The 17,649-nt window shown below is 38.4% G+C and overlaps 1 protein-coding gene across 1 annotated transcript in view; it reads right to left on the bottom strand.

The window, feature by feature from the left end:
• The window catches only part of LOC134747291 (homeodomain-interacting protein kinase 2), a 138,672-nt gene that overhangs the window by 28,806 nt on the left and 92,217 nt on the right, over positions 1–17,649 (bottom strand). Inside the window, exons 3-4 of the mRNA XM_063681914.1 lie at positions 5,986–6,131; positions 2,583–2,731 (exon numbers count right to left, since the gene is read on the bottom strand). Coding sequence (XP_063537984.1) covers positions 2,583–2,731; positions 5,986–6,131 — 295 coding nt within the window. The remainder of the gene's footprint in view (positions 1–2,582; positions 2,732–5,985; positions 6,132–17,649) is intronic.

The following is a 17,649-nucleotide window of genomic DNA, read 5'->3' on the forward strand; positions in this document are numbered from 1 at the left end:
CAATATATGTCCACCCAGGATCAAGTCACGAGTGCGCATTAGGCAGGGGCACTCTGTGAGGATGTGTAGGGGCGTCTCCTCTGCCTCCATACAGAGTCTGCACCGCCCCATGTCACGTTTCCCCATAGTGTGCATGTGCTTATTTAGGCCGCAGTGCCCGGTAAGCACCCTGACCAAGTTGCGCAGTTGGTTCCTAGGCAGCGCCAAGGCGCTCGAAGACGCCTTTTTGCTGAAGGCCTTGATAAGCGCTTTGGAATGGTTCAACCCTGGTTTCTCCCTCCAGAGTTGAATGGTTTTGTATTGACAGTAGGTCTTTAGGGTGAGCCGCGTTAGGCTTCTGGGAATCCCACAAAACGGCTCAGGACTGTAGTTCTTCCCCTTAGCCCCTGCTCGCGCGAGTTCGTCGGCCTTTTCGTTTCCAACGATACCCGCATGCCCCGGGACCCAACGTAGAACAACCTTGTTCCTGGCTCCAAGGTTGTTCAATAATTGCCTGCAGTTCTCAACCAGCCTCGATGTGGTGACATCAGAGGTTAGGGCTAAGAGTGCCGCCTGGCTATCCGAATGGATATAGATAGTATGGTTGCCGTAGTTGCTTTGCAGATTCATTGACGCACATTCACGAACGTGCCCTTACTTGCAATGTAACAAGGCAATGCGGGTGAAACTTTAACTTATGATAACGGATACACACATATGATACGATACGATACGATATAAGTAATGACTTCTATCGTACTAAGGGAAACTACACAGATATACTACGATTCAAAATAAGCAATGTACAGTTGGAAATAAGGTTGATAATACTATATCCATGCGCTTAAGGCATAGTGCATGAAAAATCAAACAAACTACAGGTTCCGACACCCACGCTGGGCCAAAGTGCACCAATGAACTGGTTTGACCAAACGTTTTGGAAAGGTTGGTACTTCATCAAACATGTTTGGACGGTTGTTGGTGAACTGTAGCCCAGGATTGTTACCTCCTGTTGGATTGATTGAAATTCAATACAACGTGTGTGTGGATAGTGTTTAGAGATTGTCCGCATATGTACACTGTAAGAGCTCAACCAAGAAACTGTGGTCTATCAAAGCCTGTGTTATTGATAGAATGTCAGTATCAGTTTCGCGGTTTTGTTATTGTGTAGGTACTAGAATTTGTTAACGTATGCGGAGTGAAATCTGGACAAAATTCAATGTCGTATTAAATAAAAACAACATGGTTACTTTTCATAAATTTTTATGTATTTTAATAATGTATTTAACAACATTAAACGCAAGATAAAGTTAACTCAAATGCGAGATTTTTAACGGAAGTTGTGGTACTTTAAAGTCATCGGTGTCGAAAACACACATGTTGGCATTTTTTTAAGTTAAAATTTTATCTTCCTTAGGAAAACTTTTTTAGGAAACTTCGTATGCTCGACATATTTCACATTCTCGTCCGTCGGACCATTGGTGTTCTCAAAATAATAGTTACCTTGCCATAAATTTCCATTTTAAGTGACATATGATTAGTCCCCCATAAATCCCATTACGCAAAAACAGCTGTTTTTTACACATTTTGGTCGGTATGACGTACCCACATTTTCAAAGTTATTTATTTTTATTTTCGGATACGGTGACCTTAACTTTTCTTGGATGTTTGCCGATGCCCATATCTTCAAGATATTTTTAAACAGTTTTACTGCCACATTTGAACAATCTCATGACCCGTCTGTAAGATTTTGTGACTCAGCGGGCCGTAATTTTCTTCAATCGATCAGGAAACTGGCTAATGCTGGAAGGTTTACCTGAACCAGACTTTATAGCCGTAGTTTTTATTAAAGAACAAGGATGTAAAAATATTATAAACATATCGTTACCTCTAACTCGCTTCCACAAAATGTTCCACTATCTTCGCTTTCGGCCACAGGGAAATAGTACTGGAGAAATTACATACAGTTTCGCGATGGTGTTCTTCTAGATTGACCACAATTTCAAGAGAAAGAATCCAATGCCCATGAAACTTACCGGATTAATTGACAGATATATACACTTTAAACTGGCAGTTGGATATAATATCAGTTTAATTTTAACATGTTCAAAACTTTGTCCAGATTTCACTCCGCATACGTTATTGACATATGAAAATTGTTATTAGATGGCAGATTTGTTGTTAGTGTTGTATTAGCAACATACTTGCCTCATCTCGTAAGTGTATAAAAAGAAATTAAGAAGTAAAAAATGCACAGATTCTGATCACAATCTCTTAGAACCAAACAAATCAACAAAAAAAGAGTGTACAGAAATTTGTCACTACATAAAATTATTGAAAAATTAGGATCACTTTGGCTCTTAGAGTTACATTTTCAACTGAATTACGTCCAATAGATACGGAATCTAGGATATGTCATTTTTTACGAAAGATCAAATACATTAAGACAAACATTGCAAAAACCTCGCGCACGCGAAAAGTGAGCTCTATCCATGGAACATTTTTACACGGTCGAGATTGGCTAGGCCTCAGTTTAAAGAAGTATCCTCTAAAAGCAGTCTAGTCGTGCAATAAAGTAAATAAGGAGTTAACAATGACATTACGTTTGTTACCTTGCGGCTGGGGCGGGTGGTTGGCCCCGCCCGCCGCTGTCTTGCTGTGGGCCGTCGTCGTTGCCTGTGGCGCCGTCTTGTGGCGAGCGGCCGCGCCGGCGGCCGGCGGGGCGCGACGCTGGTCGCTGGTGTCGCCGACACTGGAACCGAGGAAAACATACATGACAATTTTTGAGAACCTAAGGTTCGTGGAATATCTGGTTTGAGTTCAGAGCGTTTTCACGATGTGACTACGCGGATGTAAGATCCTACATCCGATATCGGATCGGACAATGTGAAAACGTTCTTAGCGTGCCGAAGTTCAAACAATTCGGAGGTCCTACACAAACTCTTCTGTGTGACGAAACCATCAAGCGCATTATTTAGATTGCCTAAGCATTGAAGGAAGTACCTATGGTGCTGGGTCGACATTCGACAAAGATAACATTTGTTAGACTTTCTCGTAAACAGGAATCCCTGTGAAATTTAATGATTTTAAATGTAAGGCAATTGACTACTTGATTTAAACTAGTCAGCTTTAATGTTCATAACACGAGGGTCGATAAACATAAAATTTTATAATGTAACCACGTATCGATAATATTGATGCCTGTCGGAGTCGGTACACTAATACTTAGAAAACAGCAGTTAAAACAAAACCTGTCAGTCCGTAAACAATTAATAATAGCAGGTACACCATTTTATATTAAAAATCCCTAATCAAGTAGGTAATCAGCAACCACCAGCATTCAGGGATGGTATTTATTTGCGAGGAAGCCCTATAGAACTTCTGATTTTAATCTGAACTAGAAATCATACACTTGTCCATGTTTAGCATGTTCCACACTTGCGCGGCATTTTTTGCGCTGGTTTGTGTACGTTTTGTGTGCGCGTGCACACCTGCCACGAGTTTACTACGAAACAATAATACAAACGTAGTTTAACATAATTTTCAACACGTATCATAATCAGCAGTCAATGTTAAAATGGGCATTTAGATTCTAGTGTGTTTTAATTATCACGTTTTATCATACTTTAATTAAGCATTTATGGTTATGCATTTCTAACGTAGGTTCATACTTAACGCCGTATGTGTATAATTCACGCCTTACAGATATAAACGTTACACGAACTCGTAACGAGAGAGAGAGCACTTACGGTTCAAACAAGTCGAATTCATCATCAAATTCGTAAGTTTCATATTTGATCTTATGTAGAGACAAATCCATTTTCACCACACATACACACTATTCACAACCTTTATAAGGAATATTTAAAACTAAACATCACAAACTTAAAATATCACAAGCGTTTTCTGTGTTAAAACATTCGGCCGACGCGCTGCGACGTACTTGCGTACGCGCAGCCCGGAGGGTTGGGGTTGGACAGACTGGCTTGGAGGGGGCGCCAGGTAGCTGGGGTCGCGGTACCCCGAATTCCATGAAGGCGAATATTTTTTATTGTGTACTTACGAGGGAATGTTTTGCGGTACCGTTATGCGCGCAATTGCAGTTTTGGTGCACGGCATTCAATTTTTACTCAACTACTACTACTACTAGTTCAATGTAATTTTGGTCCACGTAAAAAAAAACTTATTTTAATAACGTTTGTGAAATACAACCACTAAAGTTGACGAGAGAAGTCGTTGTGCATTTGTTTGCTTGTTTTTATTAATTGGAATTTGACCACTGTTATTATTATTTACTAATAGGCAACGATCAATGTTGCAAAAATGGAAATATAATAGCGCGAGGCCCAGTTTCAACAGACACGTTTTAATAGCCGTGTGTTATGAGCTAGAAATCGCCATAGGTAACAATAATGCCTACTATGTGTAAGTACCTACCTACAAATAGAAGGTATAAAACACAAACGTGTCAACCCAAGAACACCAGTGTGACATTTTTTTACCTCGATCCTCACGAAGGAGCTAAACTCCACCTCCCAATCCTCCCATAGAGATAACCAATTACGATGCATTTACGATTCTTTATGTTATTATGAAAATTGTAATGAGACAAACAATAGGTAGTAAGGACAGTTTATTAGTTGTTGTTGTTTAGGCTAAGCTTCGCCTCCCCATAAAGATAACCAATGCATTTCGGATTCCTTATCTTAGTTTGCAAATGCCGGCCGTCACAAAGGCAATGCACGGCAATAAACTTTACACCCACATTTTTAAAGTGCCATATTATTGGTTATCACTTTTATGATATCGCCTGACCGTCTGCAAAACGTTTTTAAACGATTCTTGCCTTTAAGATGGTTCACCGGGAATGTCCCCAATTGTACGTCTGATCTACAGTTGCAAGTGTTGTTACTAATCAGGCTATGCGCGGACTAAGTTCGGAATGTTCGGATCGACTGGGCTGGGCTGGACTGGGCTGAATGAACGCGACACGCGAACGACAGCCCGCCTGCTTCCGGCTGGGCGTCCCTACACTACCTACATCTACTACATCTACTCTACTACAAGTTCGGATCGAGCAGCTGAATATGTCTTGCTTATTATACATAGTAGTAGTAAACTCTTTATTATACAAAAATACATTAAATATAACATTCATCTAATAAGAATGTACAAAGGCGACTTATCCCTTTGAGGGATCTCTTCCAGTTAACCTTTGAGTAGATGAGAGTAGACAGTGAAAAGAGGGTGACAAATGCAGCAAAATGTACAACAATTAAGGTACCAGAAAGACAAAGGATATTAATAAATACATATAAAATTTATATGATAAACATATATTACACAAAAAGGAATGAGGAAAATACACAAAAAATTTGAAAGAAGTAGAAAAATATAAAGCAACTATACAATATAAATATAGGCAAATTGATCAGTCAGATAACCAGAGCTTCTTTAACCTCTCCTTGAGCGACGCAACCGATTGTGCCTGTCTGAGCGAAACAGGTAGCTCATTCCACAGCTTCACTGAACGCACTGCGAAGGACTTGTTGTATCCACGAGAATTGTGTGGGGGGATGGCAAGTAATAAATTCGCGCTAGAACGCCGACGGTGGCCACGGCCTTCAGCCAGAAATTGAAATTTTTGAGAGAGGTATAGAGGAGAAGGTGTAAAAACAATGATAAACAAAAAAAATATGCGTAGGTAAAAAGAAAATTAAAGAGAAGAGAAAGAGTGTGAAGATCTCTACGGCGGTGGATCGGACGCCAATTGAATTTTTGTCGATAGAAGGTATTGCCTATATAATGCGATGTGATAGGACATCAGTAGTTAGGATCCGCTAAGCAACCGAGACGTCACATGATGTCGACGCAGCTTAATCGTCAGGTCACTTTCCTTTCTCATCATCATCTTGCAGATTATCTCGATAATTTATGACCAACGGACACTTGGTCGTGTATAATATTACATTATAGCAACATTACTAGTAACACGATTGTACTCACGGCGCGTCGCGACAGCACGGTCGTGCGCAGAGCACGGGCGGAGCGGGCGGCAGCGCGGGCGGAGGGGACCGCTCAGCATCGCACGCGCGACTCGGCGCGGCGGGCGCGGCGCAGCAGACCGGCCCTACGCCTGACCAACACTTGCTCTGGAAAAGACAAAAAATCAAGTTTGAAAATACCTGTCATGTAAACCTATATAACTTAGGAAAAACCAGTTTATAAGCTCAAGTAAATCAATCAATCAAAAAATAAGTAACTTGTATCTACTGCTAGCAGCGGGAATAAGAAATGGAAAAATAAGTAACTTGTATCTACTGCTAGCAGCGGGAATAAGAAATGGAAAAAAAAAATCCGCTGTGTAAACCGGAGAAAGATAAGAATGAATGAAATATAGCCACAATTGAATCGAGAGCATTAAAACAGAATACAAGATACGTATAAGTATGCCACGTAGCAGGACGTATTGATAAACTTTATCCTCGTAAGGCACAATCACGGAAGAAAGAATGAGCGCGCTGCACAATGTAGTTCCGTTTTAATTTAAATAAAACCTTGCCCAAATAAAGAAGCATTTCTTTTGTTTCATTGCTTCAGCAAACAAACGAAGTTATCCCAATTTACTATTACGAGGTTCAAATGAAAAATGGGAAATTTTTATGAGGTTATAGAGGTTGTAGAGGTCAACAATCGACATTGAGTATTTTATTCTTCAATGACTATATGACTTCGACTGAGATGATGAAAATTCTAGGAAGTATGCAATAGAAAATTCAATTCCAACAATAATTAACTGTTAATCAGGCTTGATATAAATAAATGAGTAATCAGCCAGTATAATTACGCGATATCATCTCAAAACAGTCAATAACAAGGCCATTGTGACGTTAAAAGCGGTTTAATAACCATATACAGTACTTCCAGTGAACGTTAACAAGAATCATAACTAAATAGACGTGTGACTTATGAACAATGCGTCTATGGATAGACTAATGAGAGATAAGATGCGTTAATACATGAGACGCAAAAGCATACGGCGGGGTGCAGACGGTGACTTTTTGCAACATTTTTGGCTATAGGTTAAATGAGGTTTTCTAATGATGAAGGCCAAAAATAGAAGGTAACATAAAAATATCCATAGAAATGTGTCTATAAAGTGCCACCGAGTGCATGGCGACATTGGCGACGCTACTCGTAGCAATTGGTGGGTGTTTGAATCGATTCAAAACTATGTGTATGAACTTCAAAGGGGATTCAATAGCGCCAGTCCTAAGCTTACATACAACGCATTTAACAAGAGACGAATTGAAAGTTGAAGACGCAAGATGATGAGCGTGGTGGAACTGATGGTGTGGACATACCTTTTTATTGCATACGCTTTTCGCTGTGTGTAATCGGCCTAAGACAAACACTGACAATATCTAGCCTTTCCTGACACCTAACAGTCTACGAGAACCGTTGGACGCGTTTGTATGCCGGGTCGAACAAACCTATGAGTACAGATTGTACAATGTATGTTGGTGTGTTTGTATCGGTATCTAGTAAACCTTACACGTAGCGCGATAGACGACCGGTTCTAAACCCGTCTAACAACAGTACGTTACGATAGATATTGTATCACATCGTAAAACTAAAACAGGACTGCCTTTCTTTTAACGACATATATTTCGCACCAATCTCTCGAACAACATATAAGGTCAGGTATAGGGTAAGAGAAACATAGATTATTTTGATCAGGGAAAGAGAAACCGTGTGAGAAAAGTCCTTCTAGTTGTTTTTTTTATTTTTAAGTTAATTTTATTTATGCAACGTTTTGTGTTTAGTATTCTATCATTCCTATCATTTAATCTTCTTTTTTTTTTCATTGCCTTGTCCCACATTAGGTGGGGTCGGCTCTCCTTATCCTTCGGCGCCAAGACGATCTGTCTTGAGTTGTCGGGTTGGGTAGTTGGGTTTTTTCCAATAGTTTGCCATACTCGTCCACCTCCACCACGTCAGAGGGAGCAGTCCTCCACCTTTTCTGTATATTATCATTTAATATAGTTTTTCATATCATTAATTATTTTCCCTACAAGAGTTTCTCTTAGCCCTCCTAACCTTACGGCGAATATTTTGAATTAAATTACGTCAACTTAATAAATTAATATAAATTGATAACGTATACAACAAACTTGATAAACTATATGTCTGTCTAACAGAAATGTTAACTGCCCCTTCTATTACAACAACCTTGAGCGCTTTTGGACGTCAATAACACTTCTATTGGTTTGTTTTTCTTACACGAGTACAGACCGGTGAGCGATGGCATGACAACGCTGAAATGACTGCTATGTTCATAGAAAATACCACATATTCAGGTCAAAAAATGGAAGCATAGTGTCAATTAAAATCATTGTATTATGGGTATTAGAGGGTGATACAGCTCAGGTAAGAAAGCACATCAAATATTGTATGTAGGTATTTCATAACAATCAGTCAGATTTATATAATACATATTCTCATTTCTTTTATTAATTTTATTTTCTTTTCCTTTTTTAAGAATTTAATATGTTTTCTGAAAGAGCTACGTATTTGTATGACTTGATGTACATATACATATATTTTTAAATCAAATCTCTATAAAGAAAAGTACCGACTGCATGTAAATGCATGAATTCTATAGAAATCAAAATTTTATTTATTGTTATTTACTCGTAATGCATGATAATTATAAGATGTAATGTTTTGAAAAGATGTCTTCCGTCAAGTTTGTTGCCGGTCCCATATTGGGATACCCTCTTCCAATTGAGGGCGGAGTTAAATCTTCTCGAGGCAGAGGTGTAGGGTTAGAGCCGGCGTAGCTTTATTTGACATTCATAAGCGCTTTGTAATATGCCTACTTGAATAATAAATTATCTATCTTTAAAAAGTACTACGCCACACAATTTCTATGCAAGAAACAAATAAGCGTTCCATATTATTTCCTATGGACTTCATAGTAAAAAAAAAAACTACCTATAGCCTAGAGTAGACAGACATGCTCTTAAGAATCTGGAACCGCCTTATTTGTTTGACAATAGTGTAGTCTGCGGACCATTTAAAGTATGTATCTCGTATACATTTATTTGCAGCTGACTGATTCCGTCAGCTGGGCGACAAGAATGTCCTACAAAAAATACCGTGTACCTATGTTTGTATTGCTAATTGACGTACCTAAAAAATACCCCAGACAATTGCCAGTCACGAAATGTAACTAAGGTTGATAGTAAATAAGTTATAAAACTCAGTTCCAGGCTCCCAGGCAACTTCTAGAACTGTGTTAAAACTATTACCAAGTTAGTTCTATTAGCACAAACATTAGAAGAAAACTTTCGTTAATTTTTGTGAATACATACCTAATATGTTTTATGTTATAATCCCGCTAAACAACGTTTTTTTTCGTTATACTCATTCAGATACTACATATAAGAATAAATGCACAAAAAACCGGCCAAGTGCGAGTCGGACTCGCGCACGAAGGGATCCGTACCATTACGCAACAGACAGACAGGCGGACGGACAGCGGAGTCTTAGTAATAGGATCCCGTTTTTACCCTTTGGGTACGGAACCCTAAAAACAAGGACGTGGAATGCATTGCTCTGACTACTTACTACTTAGGACCTGAGGCAAACGATCCTTTTATAGAAAATTGGCAATGGCGGGACATTTGAGCCATTTCGAGTTTACTCGTAGGTAGTCTTATCTTGATTCTTGTCTGTCGGAGTCTGAGGATCAAAGTCACGAGCGACATTTAGATAAAAACGTGTTCTATGTAGGAATCATGGAATCACTTTTGTTTTTAACGTTACATTAGGAACAAAATGCCATCTGCCGAGATACTTCAGTGAAGTTAGGAAAAGGAATGATGTTTTTGCAGAGACTATATTGAATAGAATAAACCTAAAAGTGCAATTTATTTGTATCGGCTGTTTTTTTATTTACTCGTAGCTTTACTTTTGCTCCCACAACTTATCATTGTAGGTATGCAATTTGTTTACCACTATTTCTCCGCATCTAACTGATCTAACTCATCTAGGACTGCTTCAGAGGGAATTCGAGATTTCTATAGAGAGAACACGTCGTTAATCGTTATATAAGAGGTAAGCACAGATTGGCCCAGTTTTCTTCAGATTTGTCACATCGGCACGTAAAAGACAAAGAAATTGTCTTAAATCGATGAACCCGTACTACCCCGTACCAGCCAACTATCGCTTAAAAGAAAGGTCGTCGAAATACACAGTGTCTAAGGAAGAGACGTTATGCTGACTTAAAAAAAACATAGTCTATCAGGAATTAAAAATACCTATAAGATATTCCATATTAGGTGTATACCCATTTGTCCCCGCGCCACGTGACCGCCGCTATAAATGAGGCGGGGACAGCCGGGAATGATTCATATGGATTCACCTATTCCCATCTGCGTCCGGCGGGGACGCATGGGAATACACCCAATATTCATGTATTAACATCAAAACTTAAGTGACCAATCGGTCGCATCGGTGGACATCTAGGAGGATATAACCAAACGGAGACGCCACGTCTGTAATTTTCGGTACAAAAAAGCCTGCCAATTTTTGCTGGGGAGGGGTACGTCAAATGTATACGTAACGTAAAAATAGCCATGTCAGTTATACGTGAGTCCATACATTGTGTATGACGAATGGCCGACTATATTCGACAGAGGAGAACGCCTGTTAACCCTTAAATGCATGATTTTTTGTATAACTTTTTAATAAATTGAAATAGATGTGTCATGCTGTATAAAAGTAATAAATGTGATTTTGGATAGCTGCATATTGAGCCACGGACCATCAAATATACGATGCATATATACATCATTATGCATTTAAGGGTTAATGGCTACTCCGTTTGGTTATATCCTCCTAGGTGGACATTATATTAATGTCTTTGTAATGCCTATGGGTTACCGACGAATTACCAGTAAACAGTGTGGACGATAGTACAACTAAAGCGTTTTCAGTGTACCATATTAGACATAAATTATGATACTGGATCATAAAATTCATCACTCGTTCTCGCGATAAGTAGAAGGATGACGAACCCAACAACGCCATATCATTGTAATTAATAGATACCTATAGAAAAGGTGACATAAACAAATTAATAAATACTTAATAAGTTAAATAAATAAATCTTAGACCAACACAGGTTAATAGGGAAGCGACAGTCGATCAAGGTACCTATATTTACGGTCGATAAGTCGCAGCCGCGGTCATCGTTGACCGGCGCACACGCATCGATACGAATACGAGGTCCGCCTCGTTATAGCCCCGCAATATATTAAACTCCCATCCGTCGGATAGAGTACGTCTAAGCTAACTCTGCGCCGAGTTGGTAAGCGATAGTTGTGGAAATGCTATCTTAAAACATTAGATTCCTATTACTTAACCCTATCGGCCTATTATATACCTAATAGGCCGGTGTTTCGAAAAGTCGCATGTTCGAATCTTGCTCGATGCGGTGAATATTTATATTTTTCTTTCTATTATAATTCTGAGATTTCTAAGTTTGCAAGCAGATGTCTCTGCTGAGAACATATTTAGTTAGGTAGGTTTGGATAAAAATGTGTATGCAGGGGTGCCAAGCTAATAGTCTTGCTGACTGTATACACGTTGTGTAAAAGATCCGTTACAGAATTAAATATTACACAAATACTAGTAAGTTAGTCTAGTGGCCTTTGAAACTCTAATTCACGCATAGTTATAAAAATCAATTAACTCTTTAAGCGCTCATTAGCATTCATCTCTTCAGAATCAGATCAAGCTGATAAAGAGCTTTTACTTGCAAAATACTCTTCTACAATAAGATATTAATTGGGGTTTCTTTTTTAATTACACAATGGAATCTACAGATCTCAACCGTTGAAACTGATGTAGGCTATTTTCTATTAAACGAACTTTGCAAACATGTATTTTTTTGGCTTCACAGAAAATATTTTGTTACCAATACCATTATAGTATTAAGAACTCATACTCTTCAACGGTCTTAGGATGAAGTTAATTGATACAATATAAATAAAACATTTAATAAGACACGAAACAGTTAACCCCGTAAGCAGTAATTAATGTCGATAAACATTTTCCTCGTACCGGGAAAACAATAACAATGCCCATCGGAAACTACTGTTGTTGTATGAGTTTCACAAACTCGCAGTAACATGGTTTCATACTGCATTTAAAGTTAATTTCAAAATAAAGCGGCAGTACAAAAAATAAGTAAAATTTCACTGAAAACATAACCATCAATCATTGTTCTGTCTTACTAAATACTTAGTATACAAACATTCACGATGACAGTTTCTAAGTAGGTTCTAATTTCACTAGACTTATATTGACCGGGATATAGACCGTGATTACCTTTTGTATTATTTGTGAGCTCCCGATATTTCGACGCAGTTACATGCATCATGTTCACGGGTGACTGAAGATAGCGGGTGGGTGTCAAAGTTTCTAATTTGGTAAAGGTTCTAATTTGTCTTAATGTCTTTTCTTTTTCCGAAAGTTAGCGACATTGGTGGAACAAAACAATTTTGGTGCTAGCCAAAACTTCGTCGTGGATGGTTTGAAAAACGGATCGTTAGAAATAATTAGCTTCAATGCTTTTTACCACACTTATACATCCTGCATTAACCGAGTAAGTGTTCGTATTATATGTTATAATTGTAAAAGTGGTGCTCAACTAAATAATCTAACGTATAAGGCAACAAAAACGTGTATGCTACAGCAAACTAAGTTCCATGCATCAAACCACACAAAAAATTTAATTCTAAAGTATTCTATAACAAATACTATTTGTCTACTAACTAATAAAAAAACAAACTACACACACAACTATGTATGAAAACCATGCATGTCCTGAAAACAATAAACACATAGTAGAACTATGCATTATTATTATTTCTCAGTTTTAGTTTAGCGTCGGAGGAATCTGCCCATTGCGAAAGGCGCTATGGACAGCTAGTTTGACGCATGGAACTACAAAATGTACTGGACTTAGGTCGGACACCAGAATGTTTAATCGTTTGTCACTGAAAAAAATTATGTCATAAAAATTTTGATGTGAAGTTGGCATAACAAAGTGGAAAAATGTCGACCAAATAGTATGAGAAGTGAGTCTAGAGATATTTGAATGCTGCAGCTTTTCACCTTGATTTGAATATATTTCGCTTTTCGAAATTTTTTATGGATACAATTATTTTGTGCGAAGGTTAAACCTTCGGCGCAAAATTGTAGTTGTGACAAAATAAACATTTATGATTGCCTGACCAGTCTACTACTATACTATAATACTATAAAAAATGTGTCTAATACTATAAAAAATGTATCACACACATGCAAAACTAATATTTGTGACACAAGTGATCGCTAGTACCTATTTTACTGGTGGGATATGACAGAGCCAGCAAAAAAAAAAAACTAATTTAGTTTTGCTGCTACTGTAATAATCCGCAATTACTCGTGGAAAAAGCCGCATACGGTTATATATTGCAGCATACTGTTATTTCTCAAGTAAATAGGATACAATTTGTAGCAAGCTGTAAAATTCGAAATAGCGAGTTGAGAAAGAAATTTGTGCAACTGTTGTAAAGGCGGTCGGAAGTTGGGCGAAAGGGAAAAAAACCCGTTTCGCAAGACCGCCTGTCGCCAATGGCTTGGCAAATAAAATGGGAAAGAATGTGCTAACACGGACGGCCGAATGCAAGGGCGCCAAACATACTTTTACTTGTAGTGCACGAATTAGACATCTTTTGATACCACTAGTACGGAATAGAAGGATGATAAAAAAAAAGAAATTAGTGCGAATGTTTTGAACTTTGACAAATTTTAAGATAAGTTAAGATCATGTGCATCTTCAGAATATTCATAATCAATGCAATATAAAATCTCGTAAACCTGATTATGTTTTATTTTTACTTCAAATTATATGCTATCATTTCGATAAAGGATGAATTTAGATTTAGATACAATAGTCTGTACCTAACCTACAATTATGCACACTAATATAATGGTGTCTCTACTCATATGTATTTATGGCGCATGAATTACCTAACCTACACAAATCCGATGTCATTGAGGATTGTCCGCTAACACTAAATATATCTGGTTTAACCGGATGCAACCTGCAAGTAGATATTACTGTCCTTCCTTATTCTAGTCATCTCATAACATTGTAGGCGTTTTTTCATTATGCATAGTAATATTAATTCATAATAATCTTAAATGCATATGCATACTTCATTCATATTATAGAAGCAAATAAACAATTTGTTTATGTTTTTACTGCCTATCTGTTACAATTCTTGGCTAAAGTACAGTATTTAAGCGATATTGAAATTTGTTTTACGTGTAGAAATACTTCTGTAGTTTCGTCCCAATTATGCAGTACAGGCAAAAAACACATGATTGAACAAATATATGAATGTCAAATCAACCCAATACTGAAGCAGGGACCGGACAACCCTTTCCGCGATAAAACCCTTTCAATGGGCGACACTTAAACACGGCTAACACATTGAAAGACTTTCCCTTTTGAACTGCAAGCCCATTCGTACCCTTACCTTTGACTAACCCTTACTGAAAAGCTTACCAAAAATAAGGCTAGCTCTTAATAAGGGTTACCCTTAACTTTAAGCGCTTTTTATAAAGGTTTCCCTTTGCGTGAATGAGACAGGATTAGTATATATCTACGGTAGTGTATGAAAAGGAAAGAAAATACGTGCCTAGTCAAAGAACGCCGCCGTCGCCGCCGACGATCGCCCGGATTCGAAGTAATGTGTGCTTTATGAACAAGGTAGACGACTTAAATTAGCACGCTTATATGCTAAAAGTAAAGCCCTTTATAAGGCTAACCCTTATAAGCAATATGCAAGGTGTTGGTGAGCGGATGATAAGGGTTTTGTAAGGGTATTTGGGCTACCGATTACTCAAATGTGGTAGCTTTATATAAGGGTTTTTAAAAGCAAAACAAAGGGTTTCGTCTGGCAAAGGGTATGGTGAGTTAAGCCTTATGCAATACCCTTATAAAACCCCGATAAGGGATAGCGGGCCGGTCCCTGTACTGAAGTCTAAATATTCTAGGACCATTTCATGTTGACGCCTTCAGGCCCCGTAACCGTAATTACCAAATTCATATATTATATATTCGAAAGCCGAGCGTGATCTAACCCAAAACCGTGGGCTGCATCCGCCCGGTCTCAAGATACACATCTTATCAAAAGGTCTTACATCTTTCCTTATTACAACGTACTTAAGCTGTTTTAGTTCTGTGTGGCGCGTGCGCAGAAGTCGGAGCAGTCACGACCCACGGCAGTCAGCGGCCATGACGGGCGACTCGGGCCCACGTAGTGTCATTCTGATCTCTGACATAGTCAGAGACTGATGAACCAGTTTAGTTGCGTTCTTCAGTGTTATGGGCCTCAATGTCAGGTTATACTGGATGGCCAGCGCTCGTGCAAACGAAGAAAGGCAATAAAAGGCCCGGATAGTTTTGGTAGAACGCAGCTATGTGCTCCGCTTGAATAAGCTGTTTGGTTTGGGTCAGTCAACTTTGAAAGTACTTGTTGCTGACATATATCTCGGTAGAGAGTTTGAGATAAATTTGACTCGTTTTTTATGACACTGGGACCATCAGTTGGGCACTTTTGTACAAGTAACTGTACTTTTTTTCTATTTGAAATGCAAAGAAATATGAACTAAAATAAGGAAGAAGTAGTGACACAGAATAAAGTGAAGAAAAGGTAATTCTTCTAATAAATTTAAGTCACTAAAATTACTCATTTCAAAATACAGCTTTGAAACTGAAGGTTCTTCAGTAGATGGCAAATTGTGAAAACATTGACTCACAGCGACATCACAAGAGTGCCTTCATTGTACCGGGAAACGTGAAAAATAAGAAGAAAATGTATTCCGACAGTTAATATCCTGTCCCGGATTTATTCAGAAATGAAATTTCCATGTAAATGTCTGTTTAATTCAATGTGAATTTCAGTGCCTCGCGTTCGCACATATTGTAGTAACGTTTTCTAACGAGCGAGCGCATGCAGACAATACGTTTTTGATATCATTTTGATACGACAATTCAGAATGAGGCCTGTGGAAGTGTGCGAGAGGAAATTGGTTTAAGTTATCTTGTACAGTCGTGTGCATTAAAAAGCCTTGTGCTGCGCCGTAAAGCGTCTTAATGACAGCGTACCGAAGCCAACGTTAAGCTCAGCGATAAAACTAACCAAGGTTTACGGTTTATATCGGTAAAATAAGTTCACAGGGCAAGGAGAGCTTAAGCAATCCTGTATAACGAATATTAAAAATTAAGTCGCCTAAGTCTTGATCGATTCTGCTCTTAAACTGCACGTCAAACTTATGAAATCATGAAGATTAGAGTAGTTATGTTAATGCTAAAGTGCAACCAAATATTGAAGTTTCAAAATGAGAAACTAATTTAAACTGAGTTTTGAGGAAGTAGTGTACAACCAAAAACAAGAAAGATTCATTTAAGTACTCCTACAAATATGGCAACATTATAATTATAACACAAATCACACTGTCTAGGCTACCTACGTTACATAAAATATGTCAACATCGACATACATTAAACATATGACATAGTACGTGTCATATACGAGTTACACGCCAGTATGAGGCGGTGACCGAATTCTGGCGGAACCCAGCCCGTTTACAGTAAGCTGCCTTTCAAAGACGGCTTAATAGCAAAGAAGCGTACGCAGCGCACGAGGGTTGAAATTAGGGCTGCGAGCTACGCGAATTTACTGAAAGAATTCCAAATGATACTGCAAAACTAGCCGGCACAGTTTGGGCTATCTTTAAGTTCAAAACTTGACTTTGCTCCTCTGGCTGCCCTGGGTTAACAAGACAAGTTGGCAATCCCTGATCTGTCATTCCAATAACTTGCAGCAAAGAGGATTAGGTAATAAGATAGAGCGGTACTGTCATAGTACACTTTGTAACCGCTGTAAATTCACTGCCATCTATCGACATACTTTAAAACTAAAAATGAAGATTTATAAAAATACGTTAAAATGTATTTAAATATGGATAAATGATTTTTTTATTTGTATTAATTATTTTTATATGATTTTGACCCATGTTCTTTCACTGATGTGCGTTAAAATTATAAATAACTAATGAAACCGTCAGCGCCCTCTATACGAGAGTGGGCCAAAACTAGTGGCGCCCTCTGATCGAGAATCAAATTTTCGTGATTTTCGAGGCACGTTTTTTCCTTAGAATGTATCTATCTATTACGGAGTTATATCTATCTTTGCTTGCAGAATCCGGGCGCGTTGAAACCAGTATAAAAACCTTACACGTTTACGTAAAGTTGCTACATTTTTCGAGGTCCCTATACATTGGTTGATCCGAGAAATCGACTCGCTCGCGTTGCGTTCACACTTGGTATACACGGCCAAGCCGCGTGCCGCGTAGTAACCATGTCAAGGATCGCTAGAGCCATCCACCTCGACTCGACTTTAAAGGAGTCCTCCTGACCGGGCGAGCTTTTGACGCGTACCGGAGATACGTGGAGAGTTAACGAATAACGAATGTTGTTTTAGACTAGGGCTTGCCAACTTTCCATTTGGTTAACAAACTAAAGATTTAGAATGAAATGCC

This window comes from Cydia strobilella, chromosome 14, assembly GCF_947568885.1.
Source record: "Cydia strobilella chromosome 14, ilCydStro3.1, whole genome shotgun sequence".
NCBI lineage: Eukaryota > Metazoa > Arthropoda > Insecta > Lepidoptera > Tortricidae > Cydia > Cydia strobilella.